This window comes from Lacerta agilis, chromosome 14 (assembly GCF_009819535.1).
Source record: "Lacerta agilis isolate rLacAgi1 chromosome 14, rLacAgi1.pri, whole genome shotgun sequence".
Lineage (NCBI taxonomy): Eukaryota > Metazoa > Chordata > Lepidosauria > Squamata > Lacertidae > Lacerta > Lacerta agilis.
In genome coordinates this window covers 26,970,488-26,991,735 of record NC_046325.1, presented here as the reverse complement: position 1 = coordinate 26,991,735, position 21,248 = coordinate 26,970,488, and the positions used below count along the sequence as shown (strand labels likewise).

Here is a 21,248-nt window from a genome sequence, read left to right as displayed (position 1 = left end):
AATATCGTGTGCGCACGTGTATGGGCGCGTGCTCCCTCGCCCTCTGGCCCGCCGCGCGATCGGTGCTGGAGGAACCGGCCCGAGGCCGGGTAAGTTTGCCGATCCCTCCTCTGAAAAATGTTATAGGGTTGTTTAATAGTAACTGGAGTGCTGGAAACACGACAGGGATATATGGCAGAGTTGCTGTGTCATGTTTTTCTGTTTCCTTTAGGACAGGAAGATGATGAAAGTGGTGAACCTCAAACAGGCCATCCTCCAGGCTTGGAAGGAGCGGTGGAGTGATTACCAGTGGGCCATAAACATGAAGAAGTTCTTTCCCCGGGGGACTACATGGGACATCCTGAATTTAGCAGGTCTGGTTCAAAGTTCGTACAAATCATAAGTGTTGAGTTTGTTTTTCCTAAAGTTAACTTTGTGACCTATAAGCAATAAACTGCAGTTGCCTACTGTTTTGACAGCATAGATATTAGCACTTGACTGAAAATGCCCCAGCCACTGCGGTGGTTTCTAGTTCTTTTTTAGCGCTGCATTATATTAAGTTGAGTCGCTGCAGGGAGATCCATCAGTTGCATCATGTTAGAGATGATGCAGGTGGTGGTGCAGGTTTGGAGTAACTACCTTTTTCCTCCTGAAAAGAATATATTTTCTGTAGTTTGGGTGCTGCCTAAAGAACTTTAGCAAGTTGACAGCTACGAATTATGAAATGGATTAAAAAGTAATATTCGAGTCTTGCAGCTTTTCCAAATGCCTTATCTCTTCCCTCTTATGCTATGCTACTTGCACATGAGTAAGAAGGTGTGTGTCTAGTTTGTTTGCTTTCAGGTGCTTTAAATTGTTTTTCTGTTTTGATGTGTACCACCCTGTGCTCCACTGGGAATAGAATAAAAATTTAATAAAAAAAAAAATTCATTTCATGTGTATTGTGTCAGAATACAAGGCAGTAAACATGGCTAAATCACAGTGTAGTTGTACATCTTGGTGCTGCAAAAGATAATTGGTTAAGCCGAATGGGCTCCATGCAACTGAATATTCTGGATTCATCAATTGTTTTATTTTGTATTTTAAGACTCAAGTTGTGGGCAGTTTTGAGAGAGGCTGCTGCTGACATTGCCTCTGCCTACTCCTGTTATGAAGATGCATGCAGATGATTTGACAGAGACCGATCTGTCTGTGTGTGCCTGATTTGTGTCTCACCATTTGCCCACATAAAGGATGTATATCCACATTTTTTTTTTTTTGCTGTACCTCAGTACCATTTTTCAAACATAATACCAAACCATGGTTTAGCATTATGGCTAGCCTAGTTTGCAGGCAAATTATGGTTTGTGTTTATGATTTATTATGGGGTGGGGGACTGAATTTGGCTGGTGGGCCAGATCCAAAAATCCCTCAACTCTCTGCAAGGCCACACTGGCGGGTGGGTGGAACCGTCCACCTCTCAGCCATCTGATGTTGCATGGTGGTTTGCCTTGCTTCAGAGAAGCCATGGACTGCGAAACCAAGAACAAACCCAAGTTTTTGTTGTTTAATCAACCAATTAAACTGAGGTGGTCAGACTGGCTTGCAGTGGCCTTCAAACTTTTTGTTAAGATCCATCTGTTTCTGGAAGGCCTTTTGATGAGCTGTAACTTTAGCAGGTCTATCTCCATACTGATCCTTCAATTTTATTGCACACCTCGCAGTCATTGAAAATGAATCTAAAAACTTATACCAAAGTTAGCTTTGGAAAGTTTAAATTGGGGTTTTTGGGGGGGTGATTGGGCTGATGCGTGGTTCTGATACAGACCAAAAGGTGGGATAGAAATGAATTAAAGAGCACATAGTTATAAAAATTAGAAGCATGACTTTCACATTGTGTGCATTGAAAATTAAAGAAGAAGAAAGGCAGACGGAGGGACCTAAGGGAAGTCAGACCAACTCAACTATTCTGGGGTCTCTTAATGTTCTGAATGCTAGAACTGGAGTGATTGAGAAGAAGTAATGGGTGGAGTTATAGAGCAAAACTATTGGTTGTCTTTTTAGAGCAAGAACGTGTAGTTGTTGTTGTTCAGTCGTTCAGTTGTTTCCAACTTTTCGTGACCCCATGGACCAGAGCACGCCAGGCACGCCTATCCTTCACTGCCTCTCGCAGTTTGGTCAAACTCATGTTCGTAGCTTCGAGAACACTGTCCAACCATCTCATCCTCTGTCGTCCCCTTCTCCTTGTGCCCTCCATCTTTCCCAACATCAGGGTCGTTTCTAGGGAGTCTTCTCTTCTCATGAGGTGGCCAAAGTACTGGAGCCTCAACTTCAGGATCTGTCCTTCAAGTGAGCACTTAGGGCTGATTTCTTTGAGAATGGATAGGTTTGATCTTCTTGCAGTCCATGGGACTCTCAAGAGTCTCCTCCAGCACCATAATTCAAAAGTACAGTGTAGTACAGAGTTCAAATCAATTTGTTGTCCTGTTTAAACTTTGGAGCAAGCCTGTTTTCAAATCATGCTGTCATTGCTCTCGAGTAGAAGGTAAAGGTAAAGAATCTCTGAACTGTTACCGTAAGCCCAGTCAAAGGCAACTATGGGGTTGTGGTGCTCATCTTGCTTTCAGGCTGAGGGAGCCGGTGTTTGTCCATAGACAGCTTTCCAGAAGCTTTCCACTTCTGGCGCTGTGGAACACTGTGACAGAAACCAGAGTGCATGGAAATGCCATTTAGCTTCCTTCCTGCTACATTGGTATCTATTTATCTACTTGCACTGGTGTGCTTTCGAACTGCTAGGTTGGCAGTTCTGAAGTAGAGAACTATGGTTAAACCATAGTTTATCTGTTGTTTGTCTGGATTTGAACATAATGCTAATCTGTAGTAAATTACAAACAGAAGTGGAAGTGTCTGAGCATCTCTTCATGGTCACACCAGAGGATGAGGATGACATGCAAGCCCAAGATTCTCCTTGGCTTGTTCACATAATGATAAACCATAGTTCGCTGTTCCATCCGAATGGGACCACAGTGAAAATTAAACTAGTTTCAGATTTAATTTTCTAATACAGTTACACCTTCAGACCATGTTGCCCTCTAGATCCTGAAACCTGAGACCTAAGTAGACACTGTCCACAGGTTGTCATACTTTGTTTCATAACATTAAGGACTAAAAGCTTGCTTTTTTAGGGAAAATATAATATATATATATACTTGGAATTCTTCTATATTCCTGAATTTTGTGTTATCACTCCTGTAGTTTTGTGGGCTTCCCTCTCTTTTGGCTGTTGCTTACATTCCTCTTCTGTTTTAATAATTTCTTTTCTTTTCAAAACCCAGATGACACTTTTATGTCAATTTTAGTTATCTTTTCTTGTACGGTACAAGCTTTGGAATTAAGTTTGCACAGCACTTAAAAAAAAAAAGGCTGCAAAGCTTTTACGGCTGGGATTTGTTTTGTTTAATTTTGTAACATACCATGTGGATTAATGATGAACTATAAACAGCAGTGATCATCATTAATACTCCTGCGTGACTTCTGGAGTTTTCCAGCTGAACCACAGAAGATTTGGGCTCTTTGTTTGGACATGACAACTTTATCTCTGCATAAGCTGTGGAAACTCTCCTCCCCACAAGGGTCTGTAAAGATGGGTGCCTTTGTAGCTGTAGTAGTTGGAGGAGGAATAATCACGATGTTGACATTGATCACTCTCAAAAGGTAATAGAGATGGATATGAAGGATATGCCCATTGGAGGGAAGTCCTCGTGTTGTGAACTGCTTTGGGTAGATGGAACTGTGAGTAGGCCTAGCGGTTGCTAAGGCAACACTGTGAAGGGTACCTTAGGAAGGACTGTAGTAAACTGGGCCTTGAGTGGGCTGGTCAGCCTTAAAAGGGCACACCTGTGGTGGCTGTAGCTGTTGCTACGGGCAACTCCAGAATACAGATAACTGAGAAATGATGCATTGTAAGCAATAGCATTAGACATAGGCTGCAGCACCACTGGTTAGGCCTAGCGATTGCTAACACTGGAACAACTTAATGGCTAAGATTGCTGTTTGGGGTAGGCCCCCACCCGGCCTAAATTGTTGATAGGGGTGTAGTTCACTGTGAAGGTGTGCATCGCCTGAATTGTTAGTTTGCCTTTGGCGTGGTCTCTTTCTAGTTGTGGTTGGCGACCTTTTGAGTACACTGTGGATGTTGATGGGAGGCAGGGCCAGATTTAGGTTTGATGAGGCCCTAAGCTACTGAAGGTAATGGGGCACTCTATATGTCCAGCTGTCCTTTGTCAACAACAAATTGTCACTGTTTTTTGTGTTGAATATATGCTATATGGTAATTGGTGGACCTAATAGGTCCATATACAACATAAAACACTGTTGCTGTATTCAAAACAAAATAAAAATAAAAAAATCCTTCCAGTAGCACCTTAGATCCAACTAAGTTTGTTCTTGGTATGAGCTTTCGTGTGCATGCACACTTCTTCAGAAACCTGTCTTTGTTCAGACCAGGTCTCTCTGTGGTTTTGAGTTTGGTAATGAGTTGCAATTCAGCAACTTCTCTTTCCAGTCTATTTCTGAAATTCTGGTATCTGAAGAAGTGTGCATGCACACGAAAGCTCATACCAAGAACAAACTTAGTTGGTCTCTAAGGTGCTACTGGAAGGATTTTTTTATTTTTTTTTTGTTTTGACTATGGCAGACCAACACGGCTACCTACCTGTAACTGTTGCTGTATGTAGGTTTTATTTTATTTGTTTTTTTTATCTTATATTTTGGAAATGTACATCCCGTGTTTTTTCCTTTTAATTTTTTTGGGGCCCCCAAGAAGTGGTGCCCTAAGCTATAGCTTGTTTAGCTATATGTGCACTGATGGGAGGGGTGTGTCTTTTATACCCGGTAGGCAAAGAGGGCCAACCGTGCAACGGAGGATTGCGGCCTTTTTTTGGTCTGATTCGAAAAGGGAGCGGGGAGTAATAGTTAAAGGGCACACAGCAAAATGGTTTGACTTGGAAAATCCGCCCCCCCCTACACCCCTGTAGTTTTCAGATGGTTAATCAAAAGCTTGACTGAGCAGATAAGACGTATGCTGCCCCTTTCAGCCTTGCCAGATCTGGCATGTTGGCAGGCTGCCACTGGGAAGCGCATGCCAGGAGTTGGTGCTCATTCTGCTGAGAGATCTTGCCTGCCATCTCTCAAAGCCCCTTCCCTCCACACCACCTCAGTCTTAGGAAAAAGTATCTGCATATGCCGCTGCTGCTGCCAGTGAGCAGAGGTGAGGTCTGAGAAGACTCTGTGTACATGTCCTTTTCTCTGAGGCCGCAGAGGTCAGGCAGAGGTCATTGCACTGACTGCAGCAATTTCTGCACATGGGTAGAGTGTGTGGCCACGGTGTCCGTTTCCTATCCAGAATGCCACCAACTGCCTCTTTTCTTCCTTGAATTATTTACTCCACCGCTGCCACCAGAGAATGCAATATTATAGCATCCTTGCAATTCCTGAGAGTTCCCCATGTTTTGTGAGAGGCCTTTGCCATCATAGTCTTTATTCTTCATGAGAGTGTATATACATTTCCTAGATTGAATTTCTTTCCTTTTTTTCTTCTTTTAATTGCAGAAGCACTTCTTGAGCAAGCCATGATTGGCCCATCTCCAAACCCACTGCTCCTGTCCTATCTGAAGTATGCCATTAGTTCCCAGGTAATAATCCCATCGTAGATCCTTTCATCTTCAGAGTGTGTGAACACATTAATGGGTGAATTATTTAGTTAGGAAATCTGTACGTTTTTTTAAAAAATTGGTTTTTTGACAGAACCATGACCTAAGTAACTCAACAAAGTTTTCCTGCTTTTTTTCCCTTTCTGAAGTACTTGACCACTTTTTTTATTTTTACAGTGCATAATTTTTATGAAACAAATAATCAAATATTTATTTACGGTATTTTGCATGATTCTGTAGTTCTTATTTTTTGCATAATTTATTCTGGTTTTGCTAAATTGTAGGGGAGGTTATATGCAGGGCATTGAAACTCCACCCCAAACCACTGAAAATCTTATTAAGTGCCTTTTCTGGATTCTGAAATTTCAAAATAAGTTACCCACACACTTTTGGGCACATCTTTGCAATCACAAGACACTTGCTTTTTTAAAAAGCAAAACATGTGGATCTGAAGAAGCAGAATTCTGTGCCAGTGTAGTCTTGAATGTTATATTTTTGGTTTAGGAGTTCAAGGGTTGTTACAATCCATTGGACCAATTAGAAAGAAAAATAAGTGAATGTTTACTAAGCAGTTGCTACTAAAGGACCTGTGGGTCGAAAGAGAATCTTTGGATATCTTGTTCACCTTATGCCAAGTTGATACTGACAGTGCATTTTCCCACATAGCAATTTCCCCAAGATGAAAACAACAAATGGCATTTCCTCTCTTCCTCTTGCTACAAGAGGTGCTTGGCTCTGTGCATACAAGATGCTTGCAAGACCCCCGCCACTGAGAGAAGCTTTTCAGTTGCTTTTTAACTTCTTTCCTCCTCTCTACATGCTCACTGTAAAGTTGATGTGAAGCAAATATGCCATCACCTAAAAATGTCTGTTTAAATTTGTGCCAGACCAGTGCTTGAGCAACAAGCTGCGTCGCTGTTTAGTGACCTTGTCGCCCCCCCTCGGCGGTCGAAATGGCAAGGCTTGTTTGTGGATTGGTTTGTTTAAATGTTATCTTTGGCTTGTAACCATTTCTCTCTCTCTCTCTCTCCTCTCTCTCTCTCTCTCCTCTCTCCTCCTCTCCCTCTCTCGCCCTCTCTCTCTCATCTCTCTCCCTCTCTCCCCCCCTCTCCCTCTCCTCTTCCTCCCCTCCCTCTCCCTCTCCCCTCTCCCCCTCTCTCTCTCTCTCTCTTCTCTCTCATTTGTATGTTTACAGATGGTGTCCTACTCTTCAGTCTGATGGCCATCAGCAAGGTAGCATTCAAGCATTTCTCTCCTCCACCTTTATTTACCTAAATCCTGAGCACCGCTTTCTTTCCTAATATCCCTTGGTAGAAGGCATCAGTGAATCTGAGGGATTGTGGAACCTCACTGCAGCATTGTGTATGATATACAACCAGCAGCTTTTGTAAGCTCAGGAAAAGAAGCACAGCAATGGCATGTTTCTAGCCCTCATCATGTATAAAATGTATACTATTGATGGCTGAAAGCTATCAGAATATACGTTGCAGGTTGTGCTAAACTGAAGTTTTGAGAGGAGATGAGGCTTGTTTGCATTCTAGCATTCTCGAAGTTTATTCCTGCCTTCTTTTTCAGACATGTACCTTTCCCTTATTTCCTAGTCCTTCCCTTATTTCCTAGTACTTCACAATATGGTAGAAAATAAATAGAAACAGCATGGTTTGTCGCCTTTTCAGAATCCAGGGATCTTTACAGAATTTGAGATTTTAAAAGACTTATAACGCCCTTGCTAAATTGAAAAAAGAGGTCATGATGTTTAACAGGCAGCAGATCTGAATCCAGCCATCCTGAGACTACCACATGGTAGTCTTGCTCACCCCCTACTTGAGATCCATTAACTGCAGCTACCGGAGTTGAACTTGAATGTTCATATATTAAAACATCCTCTTCACTGCTGGGCTTCCAACCCTGCAAAAGTGTAGGCTGAGTAGAGGTTAGCAGGCAAAAGCCAACAGAAATCCAAATGGTACAGAACGAATGGAATATACAATACTTTTCCTTTAGCGTTTCTTTGCAGAGTTTCTCTCGTCAGTTACTTTAGTAAGTGGGCCTAGTTTAAAAATATATGCCCCAGAGGGTGTTTGCCATGGACCCTCTCTTGCCCCCTCTTCCCTCATTTTGCACCAGGAAGACTCAAAATCACTTCTGGATTTCTTTAATGGATAGCCAGGGCAAAACGCAATCCAAACCAAAACCAAGGTGCTGATAGTTGGTGATTCAGTGGATTGGGGAGTTGATGTTTTGCCCATTCTGGATTGAGTTGCACTCTCACTTAAGGAGCAGGTTTGTAACTTGCGGGGTGGGGGTGTTCTGTTACATCCAGCCCCCTCCTTAGACGCTTGAATTGCATAAATGGGACAAAGCGCCTTTTCATCAGCTAGGCGTACTAATTATGGCCCCTTCTAGGCAGAGATGGCCTTGGTGCAATTATCATTGCTCTTGTGACAGGCAGGCTAGACTATATGAGGTGCTGCAACTGGTTCAGACATCGCTGGAGTTAAATAATTCTGAAACTCCAATACTGAGTCTAAAAAATGTGCTGGTACTGGTGCATTCCTGGACTCAATTCGAGAAACTGAGCTTAACTGTACTACTTATTTATTTTATTTATTTCATAAAAATTTGTATGGCACTTGACTGTAAGAAAAAAAACCCTGTGCTGTACTGTATTTTTGGACTGCACCATTTCAAATGGAAGGGAATTACAAAAACCTGTGTAGGAAGAAAATGAAGATCTCAAGGTCCTATCCTAGCCATTTCCTCAGTGTGTCAGTTTTTAATGTAAAGTGTGAGGTTGATGTAATTTTAACATGAAGGATCATTTAAAAACACTGTCCCACAACTCTACTCTCAAGTAGTACAGTCTTTGGAGCAATCTACTAAGTGGTTTTGCTGAGAATGTAGACATGAATGGCCGCTGTGTCATGGACTATAAAAATCACAAGGATAGCAGTTTTATAAGGATCTACAAGGCAAAATGTGAAATTAAAACTAGAAACCAGTGTACAAGTGTTCTGCTTAGCCTACTGAGGATTGAAATCTCTGCATGACCACAGTCTTGGGGCTCTTCCCCACCTACCACATTAGATTCCCTAAATTCACACATGTCTAACCATTCTGTTGACCTAGGCCTGGTCTGTATCATTCAAAACAGTTTGAAGTTCGTATCGTGATATTGGTTTCATAATTTTTGACCTGGCAATGTATTGCAAATTGTGTGTGTACGTGCTATGCAAAAATCTAAATGTGAAGCCAGCCAAAATCTCTACATAGCTCCATCCTTATTTCAGACATTGTGATATATCAGTATATATCACAAAGCTGAAAACCAGACATCGCCCAGCCCTACTGTTTGCCTCTACATAGTTCCATCCATGTTTCAGACATTGTGATATATTAGTTTATCGCGATGTTTACCTGGTGATATTGTAATGTTGAAAACCAGGTATCACCCAGCTGTGACTCTTAGCTATGTTTATAAGACCAGGTGTGCACTTCCAGCTCACAGTTCCTTCCTTTCTTTTCATGCTTTGATTTCTCTCTTCTCACAGAATGTATGAAGAGCCTTATAAATCAGACCAAAACCCCATATAGTCCAGTATCCTGTTCTTGTAGTGGCCAGCCAGGTGCCTATGGGAAGCCTGCACACCAGACCTGAGCGCAATGGTGGCTCCCAGCTTGTGATTCCAAACAACTGGCAGTACAACAGCCATCATGGCTGGTAGCTTTACATGCCATGAATTTGTCTTCATTCCCTTTTGAAGCCGTCCCAAGTCCGTGTCTTGCATGCTTTTCTTTTGACACCAGCTCTTGCTTTTGTTTGTACCTGTTTCAGTTTGATGACTTCTCCCGAGACCTCTGTGTCCAATCATTGCTGGAAATCATGGATATGTTCTGTGACCGCTCAGGTAGGGAGTGAGGGATACTTTTCAGTACACTTATGTAGTGCAACATAATCCAGGGTGGGCAGAAGCTAAACAGTAATCAGCTAATGGACCACCTGGCACCTGTTGGTTGTTGGGATTGTTGAGAAGAATTACCGAGTAGGTGGGCCTTCATCTGATCTGGCAAGGGACTCCTTAGGTTCTTAAATAAGAGCACGTACCGTACTTTTCCGTGTATAAGACTAGGGTTTTTTCTTTAAAAATCATGCTAAAAAACAGAGGGTTGTCTTATACATGGGTATAAGGGGGGTGTTTGATTGGTTGCTTCTGCCGCAGCTGTTAGCAACTTTTGTGCGTGTTATTGGGTTGCTGCATCAATGGTTGATGTTGATTGGTTGATGCTGCAGCAATTGGGGCGGGCAATTGGCAGCTTCTGTTGGTGAGGGGACAGACGAGAAGCAGACTTAGCGACGTTGCAGGTGAGTTATCTTCAGCAATCCCCCCAAAAAAAAGCTCAGCACTCTGTGCCGTCTCTCCCATTTTCTTAAATTTGAGTCCCACCAAATAGGGGGTGTCTTAATACATTGGGGGCGTCTGTTTGCTGAACTGTGCCTTGGACTACAGGTAGGTAGCCGTGTTGGTCTGCCATAGTTGAAACAAAATAATTTCCCCCCCTTCCAGTAGCACCTTAGAGACCAACTAAGTTTATTATTTGCTACTGGAAGGAATTTTTTTTATTGTGCCTTGACTGTTAGGAGATCCTAAGTATGTACCCCTGTGTTGTAAATTGGATCATGGTAATTCTAGCTTTTTAAAAAAAAAAGCTCCTTCAAGACTGAAATTGACCCACAGCAGACATAAACAACAACTAACAGCCACCAACTACATCTAATAATTAAAGCAGAACTAATTTACATTGGATATACAGTATACTTGCCTGTGTAAGAACATGGAAGTGTAATGAGAGGTTTCTTCACCCAACAAAATGCTTACCAGAAAAAGATTAGAGAAGCGGAAGACTACGCTGAAATGGCAAAACTAACCAGAAAAGCTGAAGACCAAGAAGACAAGAAATTCAAGAAAGAATGGGAAAAGTTTATAATTTATTTAGGAGACCACTGTAAGCTGATGAAAACATTGGCAGAGTTTTAATCTCCCTTGTAATGTAACAAATACTATGGACAATATAGATAGGTTTAAATATAGATTACAAAATAATATGCAGTTGAAAATGTTGACAATAGGACCCATGGAGGGGATGGGGAGAAGTCTTGAGATTCAGAGTAATCTCCTTATATGGTTGTGTTTTTGGTATGGTTATAAATTTATATCTTTAAAATAAAAAAACCATTTCAAAAACAGAAATAAAAAAGAACCTGAAAGTATATTGCTAGATCAGATGAAGGCCTGGCTAGTCCAGAGTGTCTTAGAGTAGTTCTTGATATAGCGTCTTGGAAACATTGGGGCTGTTTGCCATGCTAGTCCTACTCAGAGCGACCTATTGAAAAAAATGAACTGAAGTTTTGTCATGTCCATTAACTTCAGCGGGTCTATTCTGAGTATGACCAATGTTGGATACCACCCTATGATGCATACTAGAGTGGAGGCAGTTTCTTAGGTAGGTTGGCCCAAGCCGCAAAAGTCCTTGTAGCTCAAAATCAGCTACTAGACTTGTGATGTAAAGCAATGGGGAGCCACAGGAAAGCTTTTGAGCCTATATACATGCTATATGACAGTATTAAATGTGACAAACGTGCTACTTTTAAAATATAGATTCATCAAGTGCCTTGTCCAGTAGCCGTAAGTAGCTAGGGACAGAGTTCGTACAGGACATACATACAATGCACACAAAATACAGTGCATTGGAGTTTTGGCGAGGAAGAGCCCTTAGAATGAAAAGACCTAAATTGGCAGCAATATGTGCTGACCCCCACCCCCGAGTTGCATGGAGTGACTGATATTGCAGATGATTCGCAACCGTGAGGACTAGAATGCACTTTTAAAAATGTACAGAATGATGCATCAGTAAAGAACACAAGAATTGTCAGGAAACCCAGTTCTGCCCTCCGGACAGGAGAACCACAGTTTTTCATGGAACTCTTACATCTTTGGTTTTATCAAAGAATAAAACCCCTGCCTTTCTGAAATCTTGACAAAGCCTGTGAGATTTTTCTATAAGAGCTCTTAGTTAATTTAGAGCTAACAGGTGAGTACACTGGAGCAGACTGAAACAGGAGAAGCAGGAACTCTCCCTTCCTACAGAAAAACAGAAACAATGAATATTAACCTTCACCAGAATGTGATAAACAGCTGTTCTCAGCCATATACAAAGCCGACGACTTAATCCTCTCCCTGGTTAATTCATCTTCTGTTTTTCAATTTGATCAAACCCTTCAGGTCTGGGATTATTTTTCCTATTGCAGTAGTGCTTGTCCCGTTGAGAGGGGTTTCTTCCTCAATCCTCGTTCGCTTTCCTGAGCCAGGCCACTTTAATCATAGGCTTGGATATTTTCCTTTCCCCCTTTTAATTTGTTTAAACAAAGGCAAGTACTGTGGTGATTGTGAATGTGACAGTGTACCCAGCAGTGCCACAGGGTGCAAGCTCTAGATGCTTGATTTCTTCCAGTCATCGATTCTGGCATCCCAGGATGGTAGGAGAAATCCCCATTATCCTCTCCCTTCCTGAGGTTGCTGTGAAGCCCCAGTAAAACAGTATTGGGCAGAGATGCTTGCAAGCTTAAGGAGGTTGGGCAACAGAGTTTTGCGACTTGAGCCATTCTCTGAGCCCCTACATTCTCCAAGTACTGCTGTGTGATGGCAGTAAGGATACGCCACATTATCGTGAATATTCAACTAGCTTTATGTACGTATTATCTCAGTGATTCTTAAAATAGTCCTGTAAGGTAGGTGAGTGTCGTTACGCTTATATAGCAGATGAAGGGTTGAAGCTGAGTTAATGGCTTGCCTGAGCACCTTGGCAAGTTCCTGTTGAAAATATGATTTGAAACCAGGAACTTCCTGTTTGCAGTTTAGTCTCTTAATAGGCTGCACAGAGTCCCTGAAAATGTACTTGGTCTTCTTTTCACTGAACCACACAGCTTGCAGCTTTTATTCACTACTTCCTGTGGATGAAGTGAAGGCACTCCCCTTATGCCATGAATGCATCCTGCCTCCACCCAACCCCTTGTCTATTGCATTCAGCAACTTCACATAGTAAATATGCCTAGACTTGCCAGACCATTGGGACTCTCAGGAATGAGGCTACTGTATCTCTTCAGTAAGGGCAGTTAGAGTTCTCAGACACCACTGTGGAAAAACCAGTTACTGTGAAACTCACATGAGGCAGCTGAGGAAGAGAAAAATTTCCAACAACAATTTCCAACCCCTTTCAGTGTTTCTCCCTTCTTGCTGTACTCAGACAGCAGCAGAAATTGAGTAAGCAAGGATGGAGAAACACTGAGGGACTGTTCTTTTTTTTTAAAAAAAAGCAAGCAAACTAGTTTTAACAAGGAGAAATAGCAGAGCTGGGGGTAAACAAAAGGAGAAAGGGGATAAGGCAAGGAAACGGTGCAAGAGAGAGTTCAGAAAAGTAAGGAGGGTGTAGGGAAAAGGGGAATGAAGGTGAAAATGAGAGGGCAAAGGGGACTGCACAAAAGGAGGGAGTGTGAGGCATGGGAATGGAGTTGAAGATGAAGGTGGGGGCATGAAAAGGTATTTAGGTGGCCATTCACTGTTTTTCTACTAGTTCAGGCCTCCAGTCTTGCCTGTCTCATTTGGCACAGTAAAGCAGAACACAAATAGGAAAAAGACCTTCCCTGTGTGTTCACATTCAAGTTGTCTTTTCTGCTGCTATCTCTGTCCTGCCACCTCCTCCCCCCCCATAGAAGTTACAGGATGGTACTCGACACACTTTTCTTTTGGTGGTTCTTTCGTTGTCTCCCAAGTTCCCATGCACATCTAAGTGGAACTTGGAGTGGGGGGGGGGGGAATGAGACCTGGAAAATGATGCAGGTGTCCCAAAGTGAAGTTCTTAGGGCCAATGAAGTCATGTGACTGGATTTGTCCTCTTTTTTGCTTTTTGTGCAGCTGCCATGGCAAGGCAGAAGAGTGCATTGGCCTCTGCCGTGCCTTGATGAGTGTCCTCACTGGATGCTGCGCTGTGCTGCCTTCTACACAGAGAAAATGAAGGAGCCTCTGAGCAGGGGTCTGCTGAGAACCAGCTCACGATGTGCCTAGAGAGCGGCTGGCAAAGATCCTGGGCAGCACCAAGAACCGGGCCCTGATTCACATAGCCAAGTTGGAAGAGACACGTACGTGGCTGGTGGTCTTGTGGGAGAGAGACAAATATTCACATTGAGAACTGTAGGGCTTGAGTTGAATCCAAGATTCCAGTGCCAACTACAGAATTCTCCTGTAGTTTTGATATGGCTTCCCCCCTTCAAAAAAGGGCCCTTTACAAGATCTGAAGTAGCACCACCCCAGTCTTCTTTATTCACGGGCCTTGTTTCTTCTCTTTTGCCTACATGGAGATTGCACTGCTGCTTCCCTATTGGGCAAGCCTGCTGTTTCACAGCTTTCCCTCAAAAAAAATTTAATATTTGGAAATACTCTGATGCCTGTTTTTAAACTTCAGGGTCTCTATTGCCTTTTTAAAAAGTTCAACATGGAAACAGCATCTTCAACGTTCGAGGTGTGATCCCAGACATTAATAAATTTACCTGGTCACGATAAAAGCCTCAGCTTAGGGAAACGGTTTCGCAAAGAGGTAGACTACATGCTTAGAAAGTCCTGGGGTCAACCCCTAGCAATCTCCCAAGACAGAAGAACTGGGGAGAAATCTCTTACCAAGGGCTAAGAGCTTATTGGAACTTAACATTACTGCTTTTCCTCTCTAGCTTCCTGGAGCGCGATTGAACAGTCTCTTTCCAAGCTGGGAGACAATTTAGGACACATCAGCAACAGCCAGTTACAAAGCCAGGCAGAGGAGTGCATCGGCCTTGTCAAGAGGTGGGCAGATGCAGCTGCACGGTGAGGAGCGAGCTTTTTCCTCTCCGTACACAAACAGAACCGAACTTCTAATACCCCCTCTTCCTCCCTGCCCCAATTTTCCGCACAGTATCCCCATTATGCTCTCTGTGCATGCGGAACAGCTGAACAAAACTGGCTTCCCCACGATCCATGCCGTGGTGCTGCTAGAGGGGACAATGAACCTGACTGGAGAGCCGCAGCCACTGGTGGAGCAACTCATGATGGTCAAAAGGATGCAGGTATGGCTGGACTGGACCATAGGAAGGGTGCTTTGTCTCACTGCATCTGACTCCCATTGGACTGGACTAGGCAGTCCCATCGCATGGTAGAAATGCTTGCATATTTGAATTTTCTTCCATGAATAAGAAGAACATCCAGCACTTAAGTAGCTACCATGTCGCAGGAAGACTGTGCTAGATCCCTTCCCCCTGGCACAGAGCTTTCTATATGAATACATGCTTGTACAGTAGTGAATTCAGTCTTGTGTCCCTCCTTTGCATTCCGAAAAGGTACTGTCCAGGATCAGTTTACCATGAGGCGAACTGTTTATCTAGTCCTGGGCATCTGTTGTACCTCTCTTTTGAAATACAAATTAAAACAATGGAAAATTAAAAGAGAGTTAGATGACTGTAGGAGACCTATAATGGCTGTATAGTGCTGGCTTTGTCCTATAAGTTTGGGGATGGAAAGAGGAAAAAGGCAGATAAAGCTTTTTGCATACTTTCTGTGCTTTTTGCCGGAAACTTGGGAGAGCTGGGAGCTTCTAGTCTCTGGAGAGAATGCTTCAACATAATTTCTCCCGCCGTTATTCACTTAGCAGGCTGAAGACCAAGGCCCAAGTTTTCTTGTGGTGCTTCTCTCTTTCTCTCTGAAGTGTAGGAGGGGATGGTGGCTTCTTAACTGGACATAAGGGTGCTTAGTAGTAGGAGGAGGAAGATGCAGGAAGTTACCCACAGAGGTGGTGCATAGGGGAGCTTTCTGTAAAGGAGGGAGGAATGGACATGAGGGTGAAGGTGAAAACAGGTACCGGTAGGTGGTGGGGCTGCAGAATACAAAAGAGAAGTGGCTTCAGAAATGGCTTGGGAAGGTGGAAAACAAGCTTAGTATTGTATGGGGTGCAAAGGGGAAGGAAGCTCTAGGGGGTTAATGTGGAGGAATGGCAGGGGGTTTGGTGAGCAGGGGTGCAGCCCTTACTAAAAGAAAAATGTGTTGTGTGCAGTTTTGTGTGTGTTGTGTGTGTGTGTTTGTGTGTGTGTTGCTGCAAAGAAGAGAGCAAAACATGGAGTGGGTGTCTATGATAGGAAAGGATATATTTACTGGCCTTTTGCCCCTGGTATTGAAATGGAGTCCTACCTCTCTGTGTATAGGCATGAATGAATCTGTGTATAAGTGGGTGCAAAGAACAGGGAAGAAGCTATTTGAGTAGAGAGAGTTTGGAGGAGCTGAGACGGAGGCAGTATTTTTGTGAAGAGCTGTTGGACAGGGTTGGGAAAAACCAGGACTAGACTTTGGGGGAAGGGAGGCTCTGTTATTTAGTAGCATATGTTATACTTATAAGGGAGTTGGGGGCTGTATCTGCTTTCTAATAAGAGAATTACACAGGAGCCATGCCATCTGTCCTCTAAGCCCTTCTCATTCATTTATGGGTGGGGGAGGAGAAAGCGGGTGCGCTGCACTCGCTTAGTGGAAAGCGGCACTGTCAGTGCTTATAGGAACTTATTCTTGTTGGCTAGGATAAATTATTACAGGTTATCAAGCCCAGCTGTGGTTTGTGGACTCTTGGCTGAAGGATCATGATGCACAACACTCTTCAGAGTGTGGGAAGTGTGCTTGTGTGAGAAGTTGGGGTGATGGTGGAATGGGACTGCTGGATAGTACAATGAGTGTGCTAGAAATCTTGCATCCAGCCTTTTTTTTTGTCAACACTGCGCCACTCTGAATTCAAACTGTGTTCCCTGAGGAAGATCCTGAGGCCTTCTCTTCCTGTGTCTCTTCTCCCCGCTAGCGCATTCCGTCCCCGCTTTTCATTCTGGAAATCTGGAAAGCCTGCTTTGTGGGGCTGATTGAATCTCCTGAAGGGACAGAGGAGCTCAAATGGACAGCCTTCACGTTCCTCAAGGTAAGGTGCCCTTAGGCCCAAATCGCTGGGGCTCACCCTTTTGTAAAGTTCTTTTGTTGCCATCTGAGTTTCCCAGCTTACCGAGCAACAGAGGCCAAAAGGATTATGGGAAGTTGGATAAATTCGTGGTCGTTTTAGGGCATCAGGTACAAGAGAGAGGGCAGTACCTCAGTGGTGGAGCGCATGCGTTGCATGCCCAAAGTCCAATCTTTGGTATCTCCATGTGAGGGCTGGGGAAGATCCCTTGCCTGAAATCCTGGAGACAGTTGGTCACTTCCAGTTGGTGCAGACAGTACTGAACCAGAGGGACCCATAGTCTGACTTGATATAAAGCAGTTTCCTGCATTCCTAATACATTGCCTTAGCCCATGTGTCTTCCTGAGCTGTGTGGCTGACCTAGGTGAAGGGAACGGGTTTCTTGTTAATCCCTCGCCTACCCTGCTTCTCCGTAATTAAACAGTTTTCTCCTTCCTGCATCAGGCTTCTTTCTGCTTCTATTTTCTGACATTGCACAGGCTTGATAGATTCTCCCAAATATCTGGTTGATATTCCTGTTTCTCCAGCCTGGTTGCACACACAAACCCAATTAGCCTTGGGGTCTACCTGCAGCCCCCTGTCTCTGGCTTCATTTTTGATAAGGACACCTTTGGAAACATGTCTGTGGAACATTCAGATACTGATTCCAAACTTTTAGCAGAAACTGAGTTATATGTTCAAGGCTGTGGTTGTTTTCTGCAACTGCAAGGTCTAGAAATATTATTTAAGCAAAGTGGGGAAGGAGAGTGTCTCAATAACTTGACCACTCTAGTGCTCCTTTCTAGGTTCTCAACCAGGGAATTTAAACCTGTGGCCTTCAGGTGTCATTGGACTCAGGCTCCCATCAGCCTGAGTCAGTTTGGCCAGGGGTCAGGAATTGGGAACTGTAATTGAATGACATCTGGAAAGCTACAGATTCTCAATCTCTGCTTAAAACCTTTATTGAACTCTGGCTGGGACCCAGCCTAATGTTCACAGCCTGGGGCTGTGTATGCTTGGGCCCCGGAGTTCTCTTCAGGCATGGATAGGTGTGTCCAACATCGACCTCTGCAATTGGCAGGCAGCACGAGACTTCTGGATTGGCCAGTCTTGCGAGTACTTTGGAGCCCTGCCTTTTGCTTTTGACTGGTCAACAGAACAGTAACTTCTGCCAGCTCTACTCCAGTCCTGACCTCTGGCTTCAGGAACCCTGGGTTGGAAAACACGCTGCTGATCAGGATCAAATATGGCTGCCCCTGTGTCAGTCCTGGCACAATGCAGGTGCAACATTAGGGATTAAGAACAAAAAGGAAGAAATACTGAAGTCCTCTAGGGTCTTGGTCAAAGACTTTTACTCTCACATTGTAACCTCTGCCGTGCTAATTCTTGCCCTTTGTAATCATTGTTTCCCCCATCTGCATCAATGCATCAATCTACTGGCAGCTGGGGTGTTGGATGCCATTCACTATTATAGTGAGTGGAAACACCAATCTCTTCTTATGCTCTTTCTGGGCTGTCATCCTTGGTAGAGCCTGGAGGAGTATCTGTATTTAGCTATATACTGCTTTTATTTATTTATTTATTTATTTATTTTTTGCAATGTAAACATAAGCCAGATGGCTCTGTCTTCCTTCTCCCTGGCTTTCTTGGTAAACACACTCTGACGCTGCTAGATTCCCCCAAAGAGATCCAGCAAATTGCAACTTAGCATTCCCTGCCTGCTCAGTAAATCTCCATTGCAACTCAAGTACATCATGTAACTTATCAGCCATGCAAAGAGGAATAAATTAAGAAGTATGAAAGAGACAAACACATGCACACACACACACACACACACACTCCTGAACAAAGTGGAAAGCAAAAGAAATAACAAACAGTTAATCTCTGGAGCATGTTGCCATATGATAGCATGAAGATAAGATTAGGCATGCCTAATTCTACATTTAGGAGTTTGTTGGTTTTTTGAATATTTATTTCCAGTTTCGTGTGCAAAATGCTTTCTTATCTTCAAAAGCAAGGGAGAAATCGGTTTCACAGCCGAGTTGAGATTTGAAACCTTCCAATCCAATATTTAGTGCCCTCGACCACATTAGCATCCCCGCCCCCCAATTTGTCACTGGAAGTAATTAAGCCAGTTTGCGACTTTGACTTGGTTGATGAGGAGACCGGAAGCAACAACCAGACTTGACTTCGAACCTTTTCTGAGCATCAGTTAGGCTAGTTTCATGTCATGCAATGTTCGTAGATGGAACATGAAATGTTTTAACATTGGAGTGTGAAGATAATAGTAATAGGAAGTTGAAAAACAGCTTGGCATTTATGAGGAAAGTGAAGACCAGTTTGCACAGGGTCTGTGTGCAGTTAGGGTTCACAGGAGAATAGAGGTAGGAAGGTGTTTTGGGAAAGAGGACTACAAAGAGGACTACAAGCAGCTGTGGAAAACTTCGGACACTCATGATATGGCTGAACCATCCTTGGCCATGCTTGCTGGGGGTGATGGGAGTTGTAGTTCAGCAACATCTGGAGGGCCAGAGGATTGTTAATGGGCAATGGGACTGAATGGAACAGAAGTCAAGAACAACTGTCTTGCAGGGTCTAGAGGAGGAGGAGGAGGAGGAGGAGGGGCTGTGAAAAGGGAAAAGGGAGTTTTTGGCAGTCCAGGATGTGTGAGCCAGGGAGCAAAATTCACAAGGAGATGAAGGGGAGTGGGCGGTAGTTTTGAGGTCCCTTATTAAATTTTTACTTTGCTCTTTTTCAGATTCCACAAGTACTTGTAAAACTGAAAAAATATCCTCAAGGAGAAAAGGTAAAGGTTGCTTTTTGAAAAGCAAATCATCATCAGCACAACAACAGCTACGTCAGTGTTCTATTTACAGTGGTACCTCGGGTTACAAATGCTTTGGGTTACAAACTCTGCTAACCCGGAAGTAGTTGCTCCGGGTTGTGAACTTTGCCCCAGGATGAGAATGGAAATCATGCGGTGGCGGTGCCGCGGCAGCAGGAGGCCCCATTAACGAAAGTGCACCTCAGGTTAAGAACGGTTTCAGGTTAAGAACGGACTTCCGGAAAGAATTAAGTTCGTAACCTGAGGTACCACTGTATTTGTTTAGATTATTTGGGAAGAAAAATTATTTGGGAAGAAAAATGGAAGCAAGTCATCATGATTTTAGTTTTGCAATTAAGAGTGCTTAGGTTAAAGATGGGATTTTCAGTGAGAACAAGGCCCATCAGTGACTCTAGCCATGATGGGTAAGGATGAAGAGCCAGAATTTCTATGATTATCATGCTTTAGGTCAAAGAAGAAAGGCATTTCCATCATACCCTCTTTGTGAGCTTCACAGAGGCATTTGTCTGCTGTCTGCTGTCTTAGACAGAATGCTGGGCTAAATGGAGCTTTTGGTTAAAAAGTAGTTCTTCTGCCACTGAGTGAGTTTATGGCTAAAGTGGGATTCGAACCTGTCTTTCCAGTCCTAGAGGTCATCTAATGTGGTCTTTAAGAGAGGCAGATGGAAACAAATTAGCCTCAAAGCTTAACTTTTGAGACTGCTTCCTTTAAAAAATACAATAAATAAATAAATCACCTGCTATTCAGATTTCCTCTTTTAAACCTCAGCATAAGTTTTCTTTTTCTTTCTAAATTCCATACCACATAAAATCTGGGGGGAGACAAAAAATCAGTTCCACAAACATTTATCATATTCTCTCTTACTCTATAAACCCCCCAACTGCAATGTACCACTTGCAAAGAGCAGTTCAAAAGAAGTAATTCTTCACCAATGTGTCCGCAGAGCTTCAGTTTACTTAATCAAGTGGTTCAAGCTTCTACACCACAGAAGAGAAACAAAACAACCAACCTGTTAAGTTTGCTGGAATTTTTTTTTTTCTAGCTCACTCAATGGCAAATTCTGTAGCATGAAACTTGCCGAAAATAAATTACCAGGAGCTAATATTCTCAGTGGGCTTATTGGGATGCACTGCCTTGGCCTATCTTTATAGGGGATTATGGGTGGGGATTCCAGTACAGCATTGACAGACCCTTTAGAATGTAAGGAAGAAAATAATTATGCAATTGCAGGACTTCACCGAAGATGTGAATTGTGCCTTTGAGTTCCTCCTGAAGCTGACGCCCCTTCTGGACAAGGCCGACCAACGCTGCAAGTAGGTTCCCCTTCTTTGTGGCCCTTCAAGTAGAGGGGACAGAGCCCAAGGGCTTTTCCTGCATGGCCTGGGAGTTCTCTCAGTTTCACTCCCATGTTTATCAGGGTCTCTGCTCCCATGAGATGCCACTCTCTTAGCTGCCAGCCACCATCCTTTGTCCTCCAAAGCTCCACTCCTTGAATCTCAGGGTCTAACTCTTAGGGACCTTGGCAACCCTAGAGTTACTGTCAGGATGAAGGCTGCTTTTTAAATTAAATGTTGTTGTTGTTGTTTCATATATTTAATTGAACATAAAAAAATACAGCAAGTGACTAGAGATATGATAGGACATAAACACATCATTATTTCCCCCCATTGAACCAAGTTGAATAATGA

The 21,248-nt window shown here is 43.3% G+C and overlaps 1 protein-coding gene across 1 annotated transcript in view; it reads left to right on the top strand.

The window, feature by feature from the left end:
- Positions 1-21,248, top strand: part of MED24 (mediator complex subunit 24) — a 53,782-nt gene that overhangs the window by 4,311 nt on the left and 28,223 nt on the right. Inside the window, 14 exon segments of the mRNA XM_033169167.1 lie at positions 217-353; positions 5,569-5,651; positions 6,865-6,880; positions 6,883-6,902; positions 9,505-9,584; positions 13,640-13,695; positions 13,698-13,742; positions 13,745-13,788; positions 13,791-13,863; positions 14,449-14,560; positions 14,670-14,820; positions 16,587-16,700; positions 19,474-19,521; positions 20,791-20,873. Coding sequence (XP_033025058.1) covers positions 221-353; positions 5,569-5,651; positions 6,865-6,880; positions 6,883-6,902; positions 9,505-9,584; positions 13,640-13,695; positions 13,698-13,742; positions 13,745-13,788; positions 13,791-13,863; positions 14,449-14,560; positions 14,670-14,820; positions 16,587-16,700; positions 19,474-19,521; positions 20,791-20,873 — 1,058 coding nt within the window. The 5' untranslated portion in view covers positions 217-220.